The sequence below is a fragment of the Panicum hallii genome, chromosome 8 (assembly GCF_002211085.1).
Source record: "Panicum hallii strain FIL2 chromosome 8, PHallii_v3.1, whole genome shotgun sequence".
Classification (NCBI taxonomy): Eukaryota; Viridiplantae; Streptophyta; class Magnoliopsida; order Poales; family Poaceae; genus Panicum; species Panicum hallii.
Window position 1 is genome coordinate 3,424,851 of NC_038049.1, and position 19,825 is coordinate 3,444,675.

A 19,825-nucleotide genomic window follows, 5' to 3' on the forward strand; every position below is an offset into this window, starting at 1 on the left:
ACGAAAAATCATTTACAGATGGTTTTGAAAATTTAAATATTTGATATTGTAGATTTGCATCATTCGAAATTTCGGCATTCAGGTGATTCTTACAATCTCCAAATAGGAAACTAATAATTTGGAGCTGTTGAGAACAGGATTTGTTGACATGTGTGCCTGTTTGCGTATTCTAATTCCAGAACCTTGAATTCGTAGACGTGTCACCTCATGCTTTCCTGTGCCCTGCCCTGCCGTGACGTTTACTTCGACCGGGTCACGCTGTGCTCTCCCAAGCTCTGTATAGCTTGCGTAGCTGATCGGCCAATGGGAACGACGACGACCCAGTGACTTGATGGGAACTGTAGCCTGACCAACGCTCAAGCGGCATGGCTGGAGAGGTATAATTATTATTACCCATCACATATTTACTAGTTAATTCTTATTACCCCAAAGGCGGAACAAAAAACCCTACAACGGAGGCCTCCTGGGGTCTACATGGTTTCTCCATTTTGATGCTCACCTACGCGGACATCATCCGCATGCATGCATACCCTACCCCCAAGACCTCCAAGAGATTGGATTGACAAATCTTAGAGCCCCAGCAGGCTGCAGTACCTGCCGCTCCCCACGGATCCCTGCCTCAAGCCGGAAACGAACCGGAACGTCTGCGTCGTCACCGCCGCCGGCGGCGGCACGCTGAAGTTCGTCAACGTCTTCCGCCGCCGCTGCTGCGGCAGCGAGGGCCCCACCCGGTGCCAGCGCTCGCACGACGCCTACGTCATCAGCACCTGGACTCTGAGGATGGGCGCCATGGAGTGGGTGAAGGACGGCACGGTAGACGCCACGGAGCTCTGGGCGCTCGACGCCTACGAGGGCCTCCCGCGCATCCCCCTCGACCGCCCCGTCGTGAGCATGGACGAACCCTACCTCGTCTGCTTCCTCCTGTGAGCATGGAGGAAGACGATAGAGTCGGTCTGACGCTACCATGGAGAGACTTGGGACACGCCAAAGGATACCTTAATTCCCAGCAATGTGTCCTACTACTTCAACTCTTGTAGAGATCGTGCTTCGATGTGCCAAAGGCAGGTGGACATTGAGAGGCAGCCGGTGGTCGTCGTTGATGAGCAGCCAAGGGAAGAAGAAGGTGCGACCAATTCGGTGCTGCAAAACTCTTGCAAATCGCCTGCAGAGATGATTGAGGCTGTGCAAGCGTCAGAGATCTTTGAGGCACTTGAGGAGATACCTAGCTACGGGTTGGACCGTGATGATATGCTAAAGGCGTATAGAATTCTTGGCCACGACCACGACAAGGGCCGCCGGTTCAGATCTTTTCTTAGATGCCGCTGAATTCGAGGAAGGATTGGTTGGTGATGGAGATAGGGCTAGCGAAGCTTGATCCATCGGCTCTTTGTGTATTGCCGGCTTGCAGTATGCTTCGTGTAGTCGTATAACAAGTTTTATGTGGGTGGAGAATTATATATACTATCCTTCTATTTCAAATTATAGATTATTTTAAATTTTTTGATTTATAGCTTTTGCTACGCACCTTTAGATATTCACTGTGTAGCATAAATACATAGTGAAAGATTATATATATATCTAGAAAAGCTAAAATTAACTATGGTTTGGGGGGAAAACACATATATAGGGATGAGAAAGGGGTGGGTAGAAAGAAAAAATAGGATCAAATCAGACAAGGAGTTTTCCTATTGTATTCACGTTTACCGTGTTTTACTATAAAAAATCTAGTTGATATTCTCGTACATATGGGCTCTCCATATAAGTTTCAGCCCACATGCACATTTAGCCCATAGCTCATTTCCCGCATAGCTCATTTCCCGATGAAAAGGGAAATATGGATGCGTGTACCTATGATCACATGAGCAACCCTAGATTCATTTTTGAATCAAGGGTGAGAAGAATCATGAGTAGGTAAAAAAGAATCATTGGTAGATAAGAAGTTATGAGTAGGTGAGGTAAATTAACAGTTGGATTGAGAGAAATCAACGGCAGAGATAAAATATGTCGCCATATGTACACGTTTCCCAATAAAAAATTCTAAAATGTATAATCACGTGAGCAATATAAGTGAATAAAACTGAATTAAGATACGAAACACAAACACACAATTTAGCATATATATCCTAATAACCATCCATCAACTAGTAAACTGTGAATTATTATTTCAGTCCTGATATATTGAATCTAATTCTCCAAATCTATCGCAGTTCAAATATGACAGAGTTGAGCCCTACTGCAAAAACATTAGTTGTCCGTATGCGTCCGCTTCCCTCATCAACATCTGGTTCGAACAAACACTACTAAAAAACTACTTTTACCACCGCTATTTTCACCGCGGTTTTATTAAAACCGGTGGTGAAAATATTTCATCACCGATTTCAAAATAGATGATCATGGAACCGGCGGTGAAAATGGTTTTCACCGCCGGCCCGTGGCTAGGACCGGCGGTGAAAATCAAATCGGTGAGCCATGGGCCGGCGGTGAAAATTGAACAGTAAAAAATTCTCCCCCCTCTCCTTTTTATGAATTCACTTTATCTGCTTTGCCTCATGCATGTTCATCAGCTTTTTGTCCAAAATATTCACAATCGATTCGTACAGTGTCTAACCATGTAATATAACAATAGTATCACAATTGCAACACCTGTCTACTGAATCAATCTTTTCTTATGTCATGGCAATGCAAAAATTGGTTCTGCAAAGTAAGAAAAAGAAATCAAGAAATTTATATGATGAGATACTGCTTCCCAGCGCCCTTATTAGTCCTACCACTACCGGACATCTGCTCTATTAGTTTTCTCACTCATTAATCTGAATAATCGAAGTGATATACTCAAAAAGAATCTCTGAATCCTTTGAATTGTGATGTGCTCACTTGATCTGAATTGTTTTCTACTAATTTCTAGGCAATTTGGATTAGAGCAAGAGCAGCAGCAAGCAGTACTAACTGCTTGCAGGGATTGTCCGCTTAAAAAAGTTGCTAGCAGAGATGCAGCAAATGCAACTACAGCGAGGAGAGGAGTTCCAGTCTCGCTGCATCCCTGGCCCCACTGGCAGACACGGCTCAAGTCCCCAACCCGACCCCACTCCCTCCTCTCGTCCTGTCGCAATTCATTTTCCCCAAATCCCCAATCCAGCAGCCAAAACCTCGACGCGCTCTGCTCCACTCCCCGCCACGACGCCGCCCGCGCCGGTCGGCTGCCGCCCGAGCTCCGGCCCTTCTGCCCCGCCACCGCCACGCTTCCCCGACACCACTTCCTGCCACGCGTCGGCTGCCAGACGTCTCCCGGACGCGCCCAGCGAGCCTCTCTGTCCCGGCCACGCTGGGGATGGACGACTTGGCGTGGCGATGGACGGCGTGGTCGACGCCACCGAGCTCTGGGCGCTCGACGCCTGCAAGGCCCTCCCGCGCGTCCAGCTGGCGTACCCCATCATGAGCATGGACGAACCCCACGTCGTCTTCTTCATCCTGTGCGAGAGCTTCTACGAAAGGAAACATGGCGACACGACGGAGTGGCTCATCTTGGTCGACACGCGGAGCAAGACGATACGATCGGTGCGCCGCTACGACCAAGGGCGTGGCTACTTTCGTGGAAGGATCTTCCTTCCCAGTGGCCTGTCTGACTACTTCAATTCTTCCCCAAGGTGTAGCGATGGTGCTGCATCATCAGTGAGCAAGAGCAGAAGCACCATGTTCATCGTCAATGAGGAGGAGGAGCTCAGAGACGATGGCGGCAGAGATTTGGAAGCAGCAGCAGCTTCTCCAGAGGAGACGACGATCTTGGCTGTGCTCGGAGAGATACCTGGCTTGGCTCGTGAGGACATGCTGAAGGCGTACAGCATTCTTAGTCACGACAGCAATGGCCGCCGGTTCAGGTCACTTTTGGGGCTGCCAGTGAATCTGAGGAAGGAATGGCTGCTGATGGAGATCAAGACCAGTGAAGCCTGCTCTGTTTGCTCTGCGTGCACGGCAAACTTGCAACACGGCTGACGAAGTACTTCTGCTAGCTGGTTCTCTGCTTTGTTTTGATTTCTGTAGAACAAGACCATACTGCTGGTTTTCTTTCCATTTTTGTTATATATACTTATACACACCTTGTGCTTGCTAATTGTCGTTTTGGATTGCGCTGAATTAACTCTAGTGTTTCCTGAATAATGCTTGATTATTGTTTTGTTTGATCCTGCAACCAATTTCAGACTTTCAGTTATATGGTGTCTTGATCATCAGTTCTTCGAAACACTGACAACTAATCAAATTCAGTTGTAAGATGCCATCCACAATCGATTGATTAGACATTGGTTAGGGACTGATACTATTGAGGTAATCTCTATGTTTCCTTGAGTTGATTCATAAAAGTCGCTTTTGGATGCACTTTTATGTTGAAACATTTCAAACATTATATATGTTATAGCCTTATAGGATTCGTAAAAGTCGCTCCGGCGAGTGGATCGATCGCCAAGCAGCCGCTGGTCAGCCACGGCGACGGTGAAGTCAGGGAGCTGCCGCCATCCTCGTGGAGCACCGACACCATCTTCCCCGTCGACGACCAGCTGTTGATGTGCTGGGTGCCTGGGTCGACTTGTGCCGCGGCGTCGTGCTCCGCGACGTGTTCGAAGACAGCGGCAGCCAGGGACTACCTGCAGAGCCCCTTTTCGCCCGGGAATTGTACAGGAACATGTTTTTCTGCCGATTCAGATCTTTTTTAGGAAATATCTGTTATTTTTCCTGCCGATTTCTGTTCGGGGACAGCAGTTTCCGTCTCCAAAAACGGAGGACACCTCTCGATCTCCATGCGTAACAAATTACAAATCAATCTGATGATCTGATCAACGAACAAGCAAGGGCAAAAACCAAGCCGACGTCTTAGCCGCCACCGCAGCCATGGATGCCCAGGCGACCCAACCACCCTCCGGCTCGTCCGCCTACCCACGGTGGGTGATGCTGAAGCACTACGGCAACCGCGAGGACGAGAGCTCCTGCTCCAGCGCCGACGCCAAGACGCTGGCGGCCGCCCGGACCTCCACCGGCCTCCTCATCCGCGTCGCCTTCAGCCTCCCGCCGCCGCCGGCGATGTCGCGCCTCCTTTTCCACCTCCCCGACGCCGAGAAGGTCCATGCGGAGGTCGTGGCAGCCCACGGAGACTCCGTGCTCATAGACGTCCACTTCAGCAAACAACAGCGGCGGCGAGACGACAACGCGCAGAACTACTTCGTCTATAATGCGGGAGCCGCCGCCGCCGAGCCCCCACGGCCGCCGTCGCTGTCGCAACTACGGAGACTCCACGCAGGTACTCAAATCTCAACTACGGTTAAGTGCAAGGCAGCAAAGGCGGTTGCAAAATCTAACATTCATGTAGTGAGATCAACCACTTGGTACCATCGAGCAGATGAAGCTTGGTGGCGATACAAACCTATGACAAGGAGGGTCATAGGAGAAGGATTAGAATCAAGGCCGAGATTATTGTATGGTGACTCAAATTTTACTTGGATTGGGACTCAATAGGGGTATATGCTATTAGGACTTCTTGTTCTTTTTCTCGAATATGCAGGAGTGCTACATATATATCATTGCATTAAGATAGAAGAACCGGCTAAAATAGTCGGTACAATATAACACCACACATCCAAAAAACAGGACTTCTTGTTCTACATACTATGATTTCCGTTGAATCCTACTAGGTGTAGGACTTCTACTTGCATCTATGATGACCTTTAAGGGGACTATATAAATAAAGGGTGAAGGCTTTAGGGATAAAAGCAAGCAAAAAGCGACCAATCCAATAGCTAATAAGGCCTCATTCAAGGCTGGTAAGAGGAAATTAGAAGAGCTCAAGAGAAATAGGCTAGACAGTTCTATAATACTAGATTCTTGTATAGGGCAAGAATCGGGCGGTCCTGCAGTGTCAAGTAGAGTTGTGAGTGAGCGATAATTATTTGTACTTTTTGGAAGTGGTATTTAAAGAATTTGCAGTCTGCTTTGTCAAACTTCCGTTCTCTTGTTGTGTTTACTTCGACACCATCATCTAGGATTTTGGACAAAATTCATCTACGTCGTTCTTAATACGGTGCAAGCTCGTGTCGTACTCGTAATATTATTTCAATATATATAATAAGGGGCATCAGATTCTAACATGTGTATGAAAACATAGCATCTTTGAAAATAAAGGTACCTTTTTATTTTGAAAGTATTAGTATGCGGTCAAGTGCAAGGCAGCAAAGGCGGTTGCAAAATCTAACATTCATATAGGCGAAGCTACGAGTTGTTGGAGGAACGAAGCTAAGATATAGTGGGATCAACCACTTGGTACCATCGAGCATATAGAGCTCGGAGGCGATATAAACCTATGGCATGGAGGCTCGGAGACAATACAAACCTATGGCATGGAGGCTTGGAGGCTGGTAAGAGAAAATTAGAAGAGCTCAAAAGGAATAGGCTAGACAGTTCTTCAGTATTAGATTCCTGTGTCGGGCGAGAATCGGGCGGTCCTGATGCAGTATCAAGTAGAGTTGTGAGTGAGAGATAACTATTTATACTTTTTAAAAATATTTAAAAAATTTGCAGTATGCTTTGTCAAACTTCTGTTCTCTTGTTGTGCTTAATTCAACGCTATCATCTACGATTTTTGTACAAAATTCATCTACATCGTTCTTGATATGGTGCAAGCTCGTGTCGTACTCGCAATATTCTTTCAAAGTACGGGGTCGCTACACATAACAAGGGGTAGATATCAGATTCTAACATGTATTAAAACATGACATCTTTGAAAGTAAAGGTACCTTGTCATTTTGAAAGTATTATTAGTTATAGTAAACCTAATATCATCTATCTAACATTACGAATCTACATAATTGCTTACAAGATAATAGTCCAAGTTAAAAAAGTTTAGCCAATATAAACCTTATCTAAAACAGTAAACGTACGTTTCTAACTGAATATATAGTCTATCCTGTAATTATTGCTATGTATGCACTGCACATTACACCCTAGTTTAAATGGTTGGTCAGCAATATGTGAAATACTATCTCTCTTGCCTTCTGCACCGTGTCTTTGGGTGGCAGGGAACCATCAATGGAAGCCGTCTTTGACGGTTTGTATCATATGCATGGAATCGTTAAAGCCTGTCTCAGTCTTCTATGCGCCTCCACATTCTCACTCATTTGTTCAAACTTACTACAGTACCATCAAAGAAAATTTCAAGTCCCCTGTAGAGGTGTACAGCACTTGAGGCCCCGCGCTCTTCCCTGTCGAAGTCGAACAGGGAATCCACGCGCCCGGAGGCTCCTGTGCTCTGCCGTGGCGTTCACGCCGGGCACTTCTCTCTCTTGTCTCCTCTCTAGACTCTCTACGTACGACGCAAGATGAATGGAGCCACTGTGAGGCACTCTGGGTTGTGCGGTCATCGGCATGGTGCAAATTGGCCTCTCATGTGCTGTGTTTTGCCGTCCACGCCGGATGATCGAGCAACGCACTCTGGGTTGTGTGTTCATCGGCAAAAGTGGAGTAACATTGATAGAAACCAGCAAAGGACAAGCTGACAAAGCTTGACCGACCATCGCTTGCATTGCATCAGCATTCAGCAGTCTTGATGAAGAAGACGATAGGACTATATATGATATGACATGGGTGTGAATAATTGATACCTCTAACCACCGAGCTTTTATATAGTTAAAATTAAAAGAACTAGCTTTTCAAGAAAATAAAAAACCCCAAATCAGGCCCTCCACATGAAATGGGGGCTGCCTGGGTTTCTAAATTCGCTTCAACTCCAGCAATAACCTTTATTTCTAAATTATAATAGAGGCTCCCTAAAGACTCCCTAGCTAGGAACAGAGGATGGAGGAAGAAATTTGGAGACCTCTCTGAAATAGAGGTCTTAGTAAAGGGTCTGCTGGAGTGCATCTTTTTTATTTCACCCTCTAAATTTGAGATATGAGGCTGTTTAGAGAGTCTGTTGGAGTTGCTCTGGGCATCAATATGCACCCCTAGCATTCTAGTTGCAACTGTTTTTTTTCTTTTTTTTTTTGCGAAACAAGTTGGCAACTGTCTATGACCCCAGTTGTGTAATAAGTTACTCATGTATCCACTGTTCACTTTACTTTGAGGTATATGCAAATCTTCTGTTAAGAAAAGAATGAGGATGACCACCGAGGTCTTCAGTCAGCAGCGTCGACTTGCAGCAGTATAAATTCAGGAACGGTGCTCTGATGGCTAGTGACCTGTTACTGTAACCCTCCCAAGGCATTGCTCGATCAGCGTTTCAAGCTCTGCGCCACCCCACCACGCCTTTGTAGGATCGGCGTGCACCAAGGCCACAATCACACGACGTCCTAGATCGAGTATTGCTAAGGGTCGCCGGTAACTATCTCTTAGCTTCGTCTCATTCATCTGCTGGTTTCCCTTTATTCTCTTTATTACCACAAACTATTAGCATGCACCTGATTGCGTCTGTTTGCCGCAAATCCAATTCCGCAGCCGCTCGTTTGTTTCAAAACAAGCGAGCGGTCAGACCGGCAGCTTCTTTCTCGATTTGGCTGGCTGCGCGCAGAGCGCCCTACATTTCCTTTCTTTTTTCCGCGTGACCCGCGCGCCTTCCGCAATTCCCCTTTCAACTAGCGATTAGCATGAATCCTTCATTGACACGTGGGTGGTCAGAATCATCAGCATATAGGTAGTTAGAATCATTAGAGTGGATCTAAATCTGAACGTTTCTTCCTTTTCTTTTTATTTACCTTTTCCCATATTTAACTGTACCTACCTATTTCGTTTTTGTGCTATAATCAATTTCATATGTCTGAGAACTTGTTCAGAAATACTTATACATAAAAGTTATCCTAAGTAAGTTGTGTCTACAAGTTTTTGATTATGTTGAACAGAGAAACTGTGCATGTATGATATTAAAAAAGTTATGCCAGAAAAATTATGTCAAAGAAGTTGTACTGATAAATTTGTTCAGAAAAAATTATGTGCAAAAGTTGTATTTTGAAAAGGTTATACCAAAAAGTTGTTATGACAAATTTATCTTCAAAAGTTAGAGCAACTCCAACAGCCTAGCTAATCTATTTAGCTAGGTAAATTTGGAATAGTTGCTCTAAAAACTCCTTTCAACGTCTCTCCATCTTGCTCCCCTCGCTATTCCGCTCTCCATCCCCTCCCCTCCGCTAGCCTTTTTTACCGAATGGATCCCCTCGCCATCGTCATCCTCCCGCGCGTGGGGGCCTGTTCCCGCGCCAAAATCCGGTCCGCCCCCTCCCCTCGCGTCCCGCCCTCGCGCCGGCGCCGCCGCCTCTCATCGGTCCTGCTCGCGCCGGTGCCGCTCCGTCGCACAGCTCCGTCGCGCCCACAGTGGAGCTCGCGGCTCCAGCTCGCCCGCCTGCGGTGGAGCTCGCGGTGGCCTCAGGCTTCAAGCACGGCTCGTTGGATTTCGAATCCAAGAGGCCCAGGGACTTGACGAACCTCTGACGGTGCTCCTGGACGCTGCACGGGTCCCTGACCTAGACCTCGAGCAGTGACTCGTCAAGGAGCCACCCATCGTCGTGGCGGCCGGAACTCATCAGCGACGAGATGGACGTCAGCGATAGGACCCCCCTCGAGTCAAAGAACTCTTGCTCCTCCCCGGCACCCAAGAAGCGTGCCATGGACATGATGGTCTCCGGGAGTTCAAGAACTCGCGAGGCAGCGCTCCGGCCGCATCAAGGAAGAGAATTTCGCCGTGACAGCAGCAAGCGAAGGGTACGGGCGGATCTCGCGGTTCTTGGATCTCGGGCGGGAGAGTCACGCGTGCTTCCCGTGATGGCGCACCCACCGCGGCTGGCGTCCTACTTCTCCGGTCCTTGCTTCTTCTCCCTCACTCTGCTTGGGGATGGATGATGATGGCGGCGGGGACGGGAAAGAAGAGAAGAGTCTAAAATGGCTAGTCTATTGGATAGTATAGACATATGGAGAGTGAAGGTTGGCTAAATGGATAGCTAAATGGCAATATAGAGAGTGGAATTTGGCTAGTCTTTTCTGGATGCTCTTACGTGTCAAAAGTTATTTCCAGAAATCTATGAGCATAACTTTTTGCTCTGATAAATATTATGTACAAAGCTATGTACATAAGTTATAATTTTCCAAAAGTGGACCGACTCATGATTCTACCGGGCCTGATCAATCTATCTTCTCCGCCATCGCTTCTCGGACCGACTCACGACCGCCGCATCGCCACGGTTCTGTCCAACGCCCGCTGCCGCTCGTCACCCTCTTCCTCTCTCCGACACCCACCACCAGGCCCTTGGTGCGCTCCCCTCTCACTTCTCTTCATTTTGCGCTAATTCGGGTAGCCTGCCGTGCGGCGTAGCTCGTTGCTAAGGAAACTCCGATGATGCATCGCAGCGGAGCAGCCACGCCGCCGCCTATCTCTCACCGGCACAGCCATCCGATCCTAAGCCTATGGCTTAGATTGAATCTTGACAAAGCTAAGTCTTCAGTCGGAAAAATTTTCAAATAAATCATCACAAGGTAGGCCAAGACTAAATCTGGACCAATTCAAGTCTTCAGGTGAGTCAGCATCTACTCAGCAATCTTCTCAAATCATGGATCACACGCCACATCCTTTGTTTGGAACCATGTCATCTTCTTTGACCAGTCAACCGCACAGTCACCGTTTTTTATTCTAATGGAAATTTGGATTCTTAACACTCCAAACATGTGGCTTCGCATATTTGACACTTTAAAGATGGGCTTCGCATATTTGACATCCATATCATTGACATATTGATTTACTTGCCATTTTACCTCTTTTATGATTTTATTTCCCTTTTTCCGTTTATTGGCTTGTGAAATGGCAAAACAGCCCCTGAGCACATCTTCTCCATGCTTGATGCATATGCAATCATCCTCGCCATGGTTAGGGGGCGCCATCTTCATTCATGGAAGCCACATCCTCTAGCTTGAGCCATCGCAGTCACTCGCCCCCCCCCCCCCCTCCTCCTCCTCTTATATAGGGGGGTAAAAGTAACAGTAACGGTCGACGGTTAAATAGAGAAGAAGGCGAAGCGGCGGCCAATGAAGTAAAGCCACGTAATCCTTCAAAAAGCGCATAACCCTCGCCTCACGCCAAACTCCGACGTTCGGGGAGACATTTTTGCGGAGGTTTCCAAACGATCTTTTTTAAGGGTTCGGCCCGTCGGAGTCGGCCCTCGCCACCTCCGAAGGTCCAAATCGGAAGTTTTGCGCAGGGTTTAGGCACCAAGGAATCATGTTGACAACCTTCTAAGTCTCGAGTTCTAGCTATGTTTACTCGTTTTTGCAGAGAGCATCACCCAGGTGACCGAAGGTCTTCAGGAAGCTTGGGTATTGCAACCATGTAGAGCAACGACCTCCGATCTTCTCAAAAGTGTTCGTGACTATCGAAGGTCTTCGGTGGTTAGAAAGACTAGAAACTCGAAGTATGCTGACCTCCGAAGGTGATGAAGCCCTATCTCTGATATAGGCGCAGTTAATATATACAAAGCAGATCGGAGGTTACCTTCGAGGTCACGAGAGAAGTGTGAATTAGTAGGGGTAAACAAATTGTATAAATAGATCATAGGTTACCTTCGAGGTCACGGAGGTGAGAGAGTATAAATAGCCCTCATTTTACTATAATCAGGATGATTTTTGAAAACTTCGTGAGTGCGTATAAGATTATTCTATCGAGCAACTGATTCCATCTTTACTTCTTGTCTGGGATCAGGGGCGGATCCAGGGGGTGCAGGGGGGCTCCAGCCCCTCTACCCCCATACACAACCAATGGAGCCCCCCCCCCCCCAGCCCCCCAACAATTTTCAACCATGAATGAAGAGGAGGAGGAAGAAAAGGAGGAAGAAGAAGAAAAAGAGAGGAGGGAGGAAGAAGAGGAGGAAAATAAACCCCCTAAATTCGCATCCTAAATTCGCCACTGTCTGGGATTGACTAGTTCCATCCCAACATCAGCCATGGTAGCCACTCTCAGCAGCTGCCAACAGGGAAGCTGAGCAGCAGCTCGTGGGGAGTTTGGGACTGTCAATGGGTTTGCCGAGCAGCTGAGCAGGGGAGGACGGATGGGGTGTCCAGCAGGGGAGGCATGGCAGGCAGGCCACAGCCAGCCAGGGGAGGCACGCATGGCCAGCGAGGGAGTATGATGGATGGCCGGTCGGCGGCCAATTGGTCGAACAGATAAGTTTGTATGCTCAGGGGTATTTTGGCCATTTCACAAGTCAGTAAATGGAAAAAGGAAAATAAAATAATTAAAAGAGGGTAAAATGGCAAGTAAATAAATGTCTCAATGATGTGGATGTCAAATTTACGAAGTTCATCTTTGTAGTATCAAATATGCAAAGCCATATGTTCGGAGTAAGGATGAAAACGGATGGAAAAAATCTCGTTTCCGTCCGTCCGTATTTCTATATTTATTCCATATTTGCGGCTAAATGGAAATGGGATGGGAAGCTCCGGAAATGGGATGGGAAATGGACCGAAGGTAACCGGGAACGGAATGGGATACGGGAGAAGGTCTAACCCGCCCGTATTTTCGGGATCCTGTTTATTATTTATACGGGATAGGCTAAGTTACCAGCCCAACCCATCACTCGAACAGGCCCAAGATCCATCTACATTGCATTAAATATCCCTCAAACTCTAACCCTCAGACCCAAGGCCCACTGCCCACACGACTCACGCTCACCCCTTGCTGTACCCGAACGTTTGGCCCGGTGCAAACGGGCCGACCCGCAGCCCGGCCATTTTGGCCCGGCACGAGCACGGCCCGGCACGGCCTTAATCGTGCCCGGGCTGGCATGGAGCACGCCCAGGGCCGTGCTTGGGCCTGGCCGTAAGCCCGCCGGGCTGCTTCGGCACGGTCCTTTTAGGCACGGCTCGTGCGGCATGGCGCTCGGCTCGGATGGCCCGTGGTGCACAGGCACGGCCCGGGCACGGCCTGTTTGGCCTGTTTAGTCGGCTCCCCTTATGCCTTGTTCTGGTTCTGGTTAGGAGTTAGGACTTAGGAGAAAATTGCAGCTCGGTTGGCTGTTCTGGACTTGTGCTTGAATATATCTTGTTCTGGTTCTAGACTTCTGGTTGAGCACTTGTTCTGGACTTGTGCTTGAATGTAATCTATCTTGTATCTTGACTGCTATCTATCTTGTGCCTAGTTCTGGTTCTGGTTGCAGAAAAATAGAAGGAAAAAAGATTACACCATATTCTGTTATCTAACTTGTCCGTGTTATCTATCTTGTGCCTGGTTCTATTATCTATCCTGTGCCTTGTTCTGGTTCTGGTTTATAACTAATTGCACCATATTCAGATTATGTGGAAAAAATTAAATTTGTTACTATGTTTTCTAACTTTGGGAGGGTAGGCTGCGGGCCTTGCCCCTGACACTGTAGCACGGCCCGGCACGACGGGCCGGCCCGGCACGATTAAGTGGACGCGTGCCGTGCTCGGGCCTGACCCCCAGCCCGCGGGCGGGCACGGCACGGCCCGCTGTGACAGCCGTGCCGGGCCGCGGCCCGTTTAAATCGGCACGGGCATGGTCGGGCCCGGGCTGGGCTGGCACGGCCCGACTTGCAGGTATACCCCTTGCCTTGTCTTGTCCCTGGCAGCAGCCGCCCGCTGCTAGTCGCTGGCTCGCTGCGACGCCGGACGATGCCTCTCCACGCGCCGCCGCCCGCTCGCTGCATCGCTGCCCGGTGCCTGCGAGACTGCGACCCGAGCTGCCGAGCTGGACGCCGTCGTCCTCGACGTGTTGAAGATGCCGCAGAGGTGAATTAGACTCTAGGATGTAGTTCTTCAGCAAATAAATTTTGTTGACTTTCTCATCATGGTGCGATAAATATTGATATTGCTAGCAGTAGCAGCTACTTGCCTGCTTGTCTGCTGCAAGGCTGGAACCAGTGCACCTGCACCATGCCCAGCAGGCAGCAGCCACTCATCCTGAAGCTGGTGTTCGCTGCCTGGCGTGCTACTTTGCCTATGCAGCAGCAGTGCAGAACGTCTGCTGGTGTGTGCTTTCAATATTTAACGTGTAATGGTATAGGTCCATATCTTGTAAGTTGTAACATGTCATCCTAGTGTAAGTTTTCGGTTCCCATCCGTTTTCATTGTATCCCCGCCCATATATGTTCGCTTCCGTATACCCGTCTATCCCAGTTCCCGTCCCGTTTCCGGCTATTCCGGTCCCGCTCCCATTTCCGGTGAAAAAATATGGCAACGGAAATAGGTAAGGGGTTTTCCCGCCCGTTCCGTCCATTTTCATCCTTAGTTTGGAGTGTCAAAAATCTAAATTCCTGAAACAGTTTCGTGTCACTATTATCTGTTTCTCAGGAAACTCTTCTTTAGACCTTCTTCTCATATGTGTTTAATTATTTTTTAAGTCGCTGCTCTATCTTTATATGAAATTAACCCCTGATCTTTGCTGTATTTTATCTCATAAATATTTGTGTCCTGCATTTATTTTATACTAGCTCCTGTCTAGTATGTAAATTTCTCTTCTAGTCCTTTTACTCGTTTGAGTTATAATCTTCTCAATCAAATTCAACCAATATTCATCCAAATTACATAATTTTCATCCTACGACCTGGCGATTTGTATAAACTTGTTGAAATTATTCTAGACCTTGTGAATCCATGTAATTCTTTTCTATGTTGTCGAAAATTAATATTAGAACCTATGTAAAATTCGTAATGAGTTAATAAACTAAGTTTATGCTCATGGAAGTGATGACTAGGCTTTGTTTATTAAAATATAGTTTGCCATTACACCTAGCAGAGGTCTAATTTACAAAAAAATGATGTGATATTTTGCATATGGCTTATATTAGTTGTCAAAACAATTCCTAACCTAAAGATGAAATTTAGTATTTGAATCACTATTGGTCTAGTATATTGTTTTAATTCTAAATTTATGTATGATAAACACACAAATGAATTTTGTGAGAAATATGTTTGTTAGTGATCAACTAGCCAACTAATGATGTCACTAGAGTTTCTAATGGCGATGAGACACAATCATTCGGATGCTCCCAAATGGGTGTCATTCCACCCCTTTGACATGTATATACATGTAATCACATCTCTAATCAATACAAGGAATTATTCACTTTTGTGATTTGTCTCCCTTTACGATCTCACTCATTACTTCCAATACGTTAGCAGCATGCTCTTAGAGTGATTGGTGCGAGAACAAAGCAATTTGGTTAGAGTTGGACAAATTTAACTTTGGACAAAACAGATGTGATATTAAAAAAATGGAGGGAGTAACTGAATAGCACTCACGTTATTGCAGGATTCTGAAGAAAATCCATATATCTATATATCAAGTAGGTCACTGAAGGCTGCAGTTTTTATATTCACCATTCAGAGGCTGAACTTTCACTTCTGTTGGATCTGGTTGATGGAACAGAAAAAATGTTTGAAGCCCTGATAGTTGGAGATCCTTCAGGTACTTCCTGTATCAAAAATGAATTTGCTAAAATTTTCTGTCTGTCTAATTAATTTATGCCTCACCTGTATTTATCTAGGCATATAAGCAAGCTCTGCATTTGCGCAAGGTTGCTCGCCATGGAGACTATCACAGTTGGACAGCTTCTCTTTCTTCTAATTATTTGCAGTGCACATGTTGTCCATGGCTCCTTTAATGGCAATGAGACAGATCGGCTATCATTGGTTGAATTCAAGAAGGCAATCACTCGTGATCCACAGCAAGTCATGTTGTCCTGGAATGACAGTACTCACTTCTGCAATTGGGAAGGGGTCTTGTGCCGGGTGAAGAATCCACATCGTGTCACTTCCCTTAACCTCAGTGGTCGTGGCTTAGTAGGGAACATTTCTCCATCAATAGGAAATCTAACATTCTTAAGATATCTATTACTTCCAAACAATGTGTTCATGGGACAAATCCCTCCACCTCTAGGTCATTTGCGTCGCATCCGGTATATCTACTTGAGTAATAACACACTCCAAGGGGAGATACCTGATTTCGCAAACTGTTCTAGTCTCAAGGGGATATGGCTGAATGGCAATCGCCTCGTGGGACAAATGCCTACATATGCTAATTTGCCTCCTCTCCTTGAGGTACTGCAGATTTCCAATAATAATATTACTGGAACAATTCCACCTTCCATTTCTAATATTACAGCATTAATTGGACTCGGTATCATGTCTAATAATATTGATGGAGAAATCCCAAGTGAAATTGGGAAGTTTCCAATGCTACAAATCTTTTCCTCTTCGGCGAATAAGCTATCAGGAAGGTTTCAACCAGCCATCCTTAATTTATCTTCTCTTGTAGAACTCATTCTTGCCTCCAATTATCTCAATGGAGAGTTGCCATCCAATCTTGGTAGTTCATTACCCAATCTACAAACGTTCTGTGTATATAACAACCTCTTTAAAGGGCATTTTCCAATTTCATTGATAAATGCGTCTAAGTTATTCGTGCTCGACATGTCAAAGAATAATTTCACTGGAGTGGTCCCTAGTTCTATTGGCAAACTGAAGGAACTGTCCTGGTTAAATCTTGACTACAATCAATTCCATGCACATGACAAGCAAGACTGGGATTTCATGTATAGCCTATTCAATTGCACAAAGTTACAAATATTGTCATTAGCAGCGAATCAGCTTGAAGGAAAGATACCAATTTCTTTTGGCAACCTTTCTGTGTGGCTTCAAGACTTGTTTCTTGCAAGCAACAAAATATCAGGGCTTCTTCCTACTGGTATAGAAAACTTTCGCAGCCTGACAACTCTTGCTTTGCAGGAAAATCAGTTTACAGGTCCCATTCCAGAAGGGCTAGGAACCCTAAACAAATTGCAAAGATTATATTTATCCAACAATATCTTTACAGGGAGTATTCCTTCCTCCCTCTCAAACTTATCTCGACTGGGACAGCTCATGCTGGACTCTAACAAGTTGGATGGAGAGATCCCCCCAAGTCTGGGAAACCTCAAAGTCCTCGAAATACTGGAAATTTCCACCAACAATCTTCATGGTAGCATACCAAAGGAGATTTTCAACATTCCTACAACAATACAGATCGGGTTATCTTCCAATAGCCTAAGCGGACCACTTCCTCTTGAAATAGGCAATGCCACGCAACTACAATATCTGTATCTTTCAACAAATAACCTGTCCTGACGCATTGGGCAACTGTGAAAGTTTGGAAGACATTGAGCTGGATCAGAATTTTTTTGTTGGCAGCATTCCAGCATCATTAGGCAACATACGCAGCTTGGAAGTACTCAATATGTCTCACAATCAATTATCAGGATCGATACCAAAGTCTTTTGGTGGTCTGCAATTTCTTGAGCAACTAGATTTGTCATTCAACCATCTTGAGGGTGAAGTCCCAGAAAATGGTATATTCAGGAACGCAACTGCTATACATATCGATGGAAATAAGTGGTTTTGTGGTGGGCCAGAAGTGCTACACCTACCAGCATGTTCTATTACACATACAAGTTCTACAACTAAGAAAAAAGGATCGGTAATGCTAAAAGTAATGATCCCATTAGCCAGCACGGTGTCACTGGTTGCGGTCATTGCAGTTCTCTCGCTATTGTACAAGAAAAGACAAAAGAGAAAATTTATGACCGTCCCTTCTTTTGGTAGGAGTTTTCCCAAAGTTTCATATAATGTTCTTGCCAGAGCGACTGATGGGTTCTCGGCATCCAATTTAATTGGCAGTGGAAAGTACAGTTCTGTATACAAAGGTGAGTGTTTTCAAGATGGAAATGTGGTTGCTATCAAAGTTTTCAGCCTGCACACAAGAGGGGCACAAAAGAGCTTCATAGCAGAATGCAATGCTTTGAGAAATTTGAGGCACCGCAATCTAGTTCCTATCCTTACTGCATGCTCAAGTATTGATTCTGAAGGAAATGATTTCAAAGCTCTAATATACGAATTCATGCCAAGAGGGGACTTGCACAAAGTGCTATATTCAAATGGAGGTGATGAAAAATCTTCAAATTTAAACCACATTACGCTAGGTGAAAGATTAAGCATTGTCGTGGATGTAGCAGATGCATTGGAGTATCTCCACCATAACAGCCAGGGGAGTATGGTTCATTGTGATTTGAAGCCTAGCAACATTCTTCTGGATGAGAACATGACGGCTCATGTTGGAGACTTTGGACTTGCAAGGTTCAAAGTTGACCCAACAGCATTATCTGTTGGTGATTCAAACTCAACCTCTTCAATTGCAATAAAAGGAACAATTGGATATGTTGCGCCTGGTAATGACATCTTTTATCTTATATATTCTTGCTTCGTTTCCTGTTTACACTTATTTGAACATTTACATGTGAATTGAAACTCTTGTTGTATGCCATCTACAGAATATGCAGGGGCTGGCGAACTGTCGACGGCAGCAGATGTGTACAGCTTCGGAGTTGTTCTCCTCGAATTATTCATCCGAAAGAGGCCAACGGATGATATGTTCAAGGACGGACTGAGCATTGTAAGTTTTACAGAGATGAACTTCCCTGATAGGGTATTGGAGATTGTTGATTCCCAGCTGCTACAAGAATTGATCCTTGGTCAAGAAACTCAAACAGCCGTCAACGAAAAAGTTGTTCAGTGTCTGACTTCTGTGCTATACATTGGGCTGTGTTGCACAAAGACATCCCCCAGTGAACGCATCAGTATGCAGGAGGTGGCTGCAAAGCTGCATGGAGTCAAGGATGCGTATCTCAGGGGAAACTGAAGAAACATTTCAGTAATTTTAGTAAAACCTGAATAAGATGCTGAAGACTTATCAACAAAACTCACACAGAATGTTTCAACTTTCAAGCTTTGTAAGATCCTCTCCTTGATACGGAGACTCAAGGTTCTGCAGTACATTATTTAGTGTCAGTAGTTTAGTACTGCTGATAAAAGAATAGACCTCAGATGTGTTTGCTAATTTGCATTTACAAATGGTATTTGGCCCAGTGCTTATTCTGAAGAAGACAATCTGCAACCATCCATTGTTTGGCATGTGAGCAATGTACGAGCATGATATATAAGACATTGCAGCCACATATTTGAATTTTAGCGGTACCTAAATGCTTACAGGGAATTGTAGAAAGAATTGAGTACAGATTTGCATTGCTTGGAAATTTTGGTGAGATATAAAATTGCATTTCTTGGAGCAATGCGAATTTTTATTTTAGTACTGATAGCGGTAAAATTTTAGTGAGATTTGGGCCATCCTGATGATAATCTAACTGGGCCTCAGTGCACAAAGCCCAGTCCTGAGGTCAATGAGGTACGGTCCAGTACTCCAGTTCCGTCTACTCTCTGCTGGGCTGGGGTGAGAGACGTCGAAGAGGAGGCCCAACGAAGTAATAATAAGCTCGTACCTTTCAAGATCATCAGGAACATGATGGGCAGTTGGGCGGGGCCTGCTGGGGGCAGCGTGCGACTGCGCGCTGTCCCGCCGTCACAGAAGGGGGATTAAAATTTGGTGGCAGCTAATTCTTCTCGGGCCGCCGGCCTCTAGCTCCCCATGATTGGAACAAATTATTTTATTGGAACAAATTGTTCCATTGGAAAAAAAAATTCATTGGTTTGTTCAGTTGGATCCAATCTTCTTATTGGAACGAAAAATGTTTCACTAGAACAAATTATTCCATTGGAACAAATGGAAAAAAAATATCCCATCGAAACTTCCAGCAGAAAAGAAAAAAGAAAAAGGGAAGAAAAGAATTAGCAAAGCTGGGCCTTAAACCACAAGTGGGCCGGCAAAAAAAAAATAAAATGAGCGGGCCGCGTGCGTGTGGGCGCTTCTGCAATCGGTCTTTTTTAAAAAAAAGTTAAAAAAATAAATTCGGAAAAGGGGTGCCGTTTTG

General features: G+C 45.7%; 3 protein-coding genes across 4 annotated transcripts; all 3 read left to right on the forward strand.

Annotated features, from left to right (window-relative positions):
- The first annotated feature begins 3,118 nt into the window (after positions 1-3,118).
- On the forward strand, positions 3,119-5,542 carry LOC112902895. 2 transcript variants are annotated; one of them, XM_025972085.1, is made up of 3 exons: positions 3,119-3,994; positions 4,197-4,320; positions 4,412-5,542. In XM_025972085.1, exon 1 carries the CDS (start codon positions 3,349-3,351, stop codon positions 3,988-3,990), a length of 642 nt encoding a protein of 213 aa, XP_025827870.1. In that variant the 5' UTR covers positions 3,119-3,348; the 3' UTR covers positions 3,991-3,994; positions 4,197-4,320; positions 4,412-5,542. The 2 variants fall into 2 exon arrangements, with proteins under 2 accessions (XP_025827870.1, XP_025827871.1); XM_025972086.1 differs by having other exon boundaries at positions 4,420-5,542.
- A 2,682-nt stretch (positions 5,543-8,224) lies between these two features.
- LOC112902053 (putative receptor-like protein kinase At3g47110) lies at positions 8,225-17,152 on the forward strand. The gene is made up of 3 exons (XM_025970949.1): positions 8,225-8,355; positions 15,280-15,435; positions 15,515-17,152. Exon 3 carries the CDS (start codon positions 15,555-15,557, stop codon positions 17,130-17,132), a length of 1,578 nt encoding a protein of 525 aa, XP_025826734.1. The 5' UTR covers positions 8,225-8,355; positions 15,280-15,435; positions 15,515-15,554; the 3' UTR covers positions 17,133-17,152.
- Positions 17,134-18,939, forward strand: LOC112902054 (probable LRR receptor-like serine/threonine-protein kinase At3g47570). The gene is made up of 3 exons (XM_025970950.1): positions 17,134-17,944; positions 18,017-18,229; positions 18,332-18,939. Exons 1-3 carry the CDS (start codon positions 17,242-17,244, stop codon positions 18,697-18,699), a joined length of 1,284 nt encoding a protein of 427 aa, XP_025826735.1. The 5' UTR covers positions 17,134-17,241; the 3' UTR covers positions 18,700-18,939.
- The last annotated feature ends 886 nt before the right edge of the window (positions 18,940-19,825 follow it).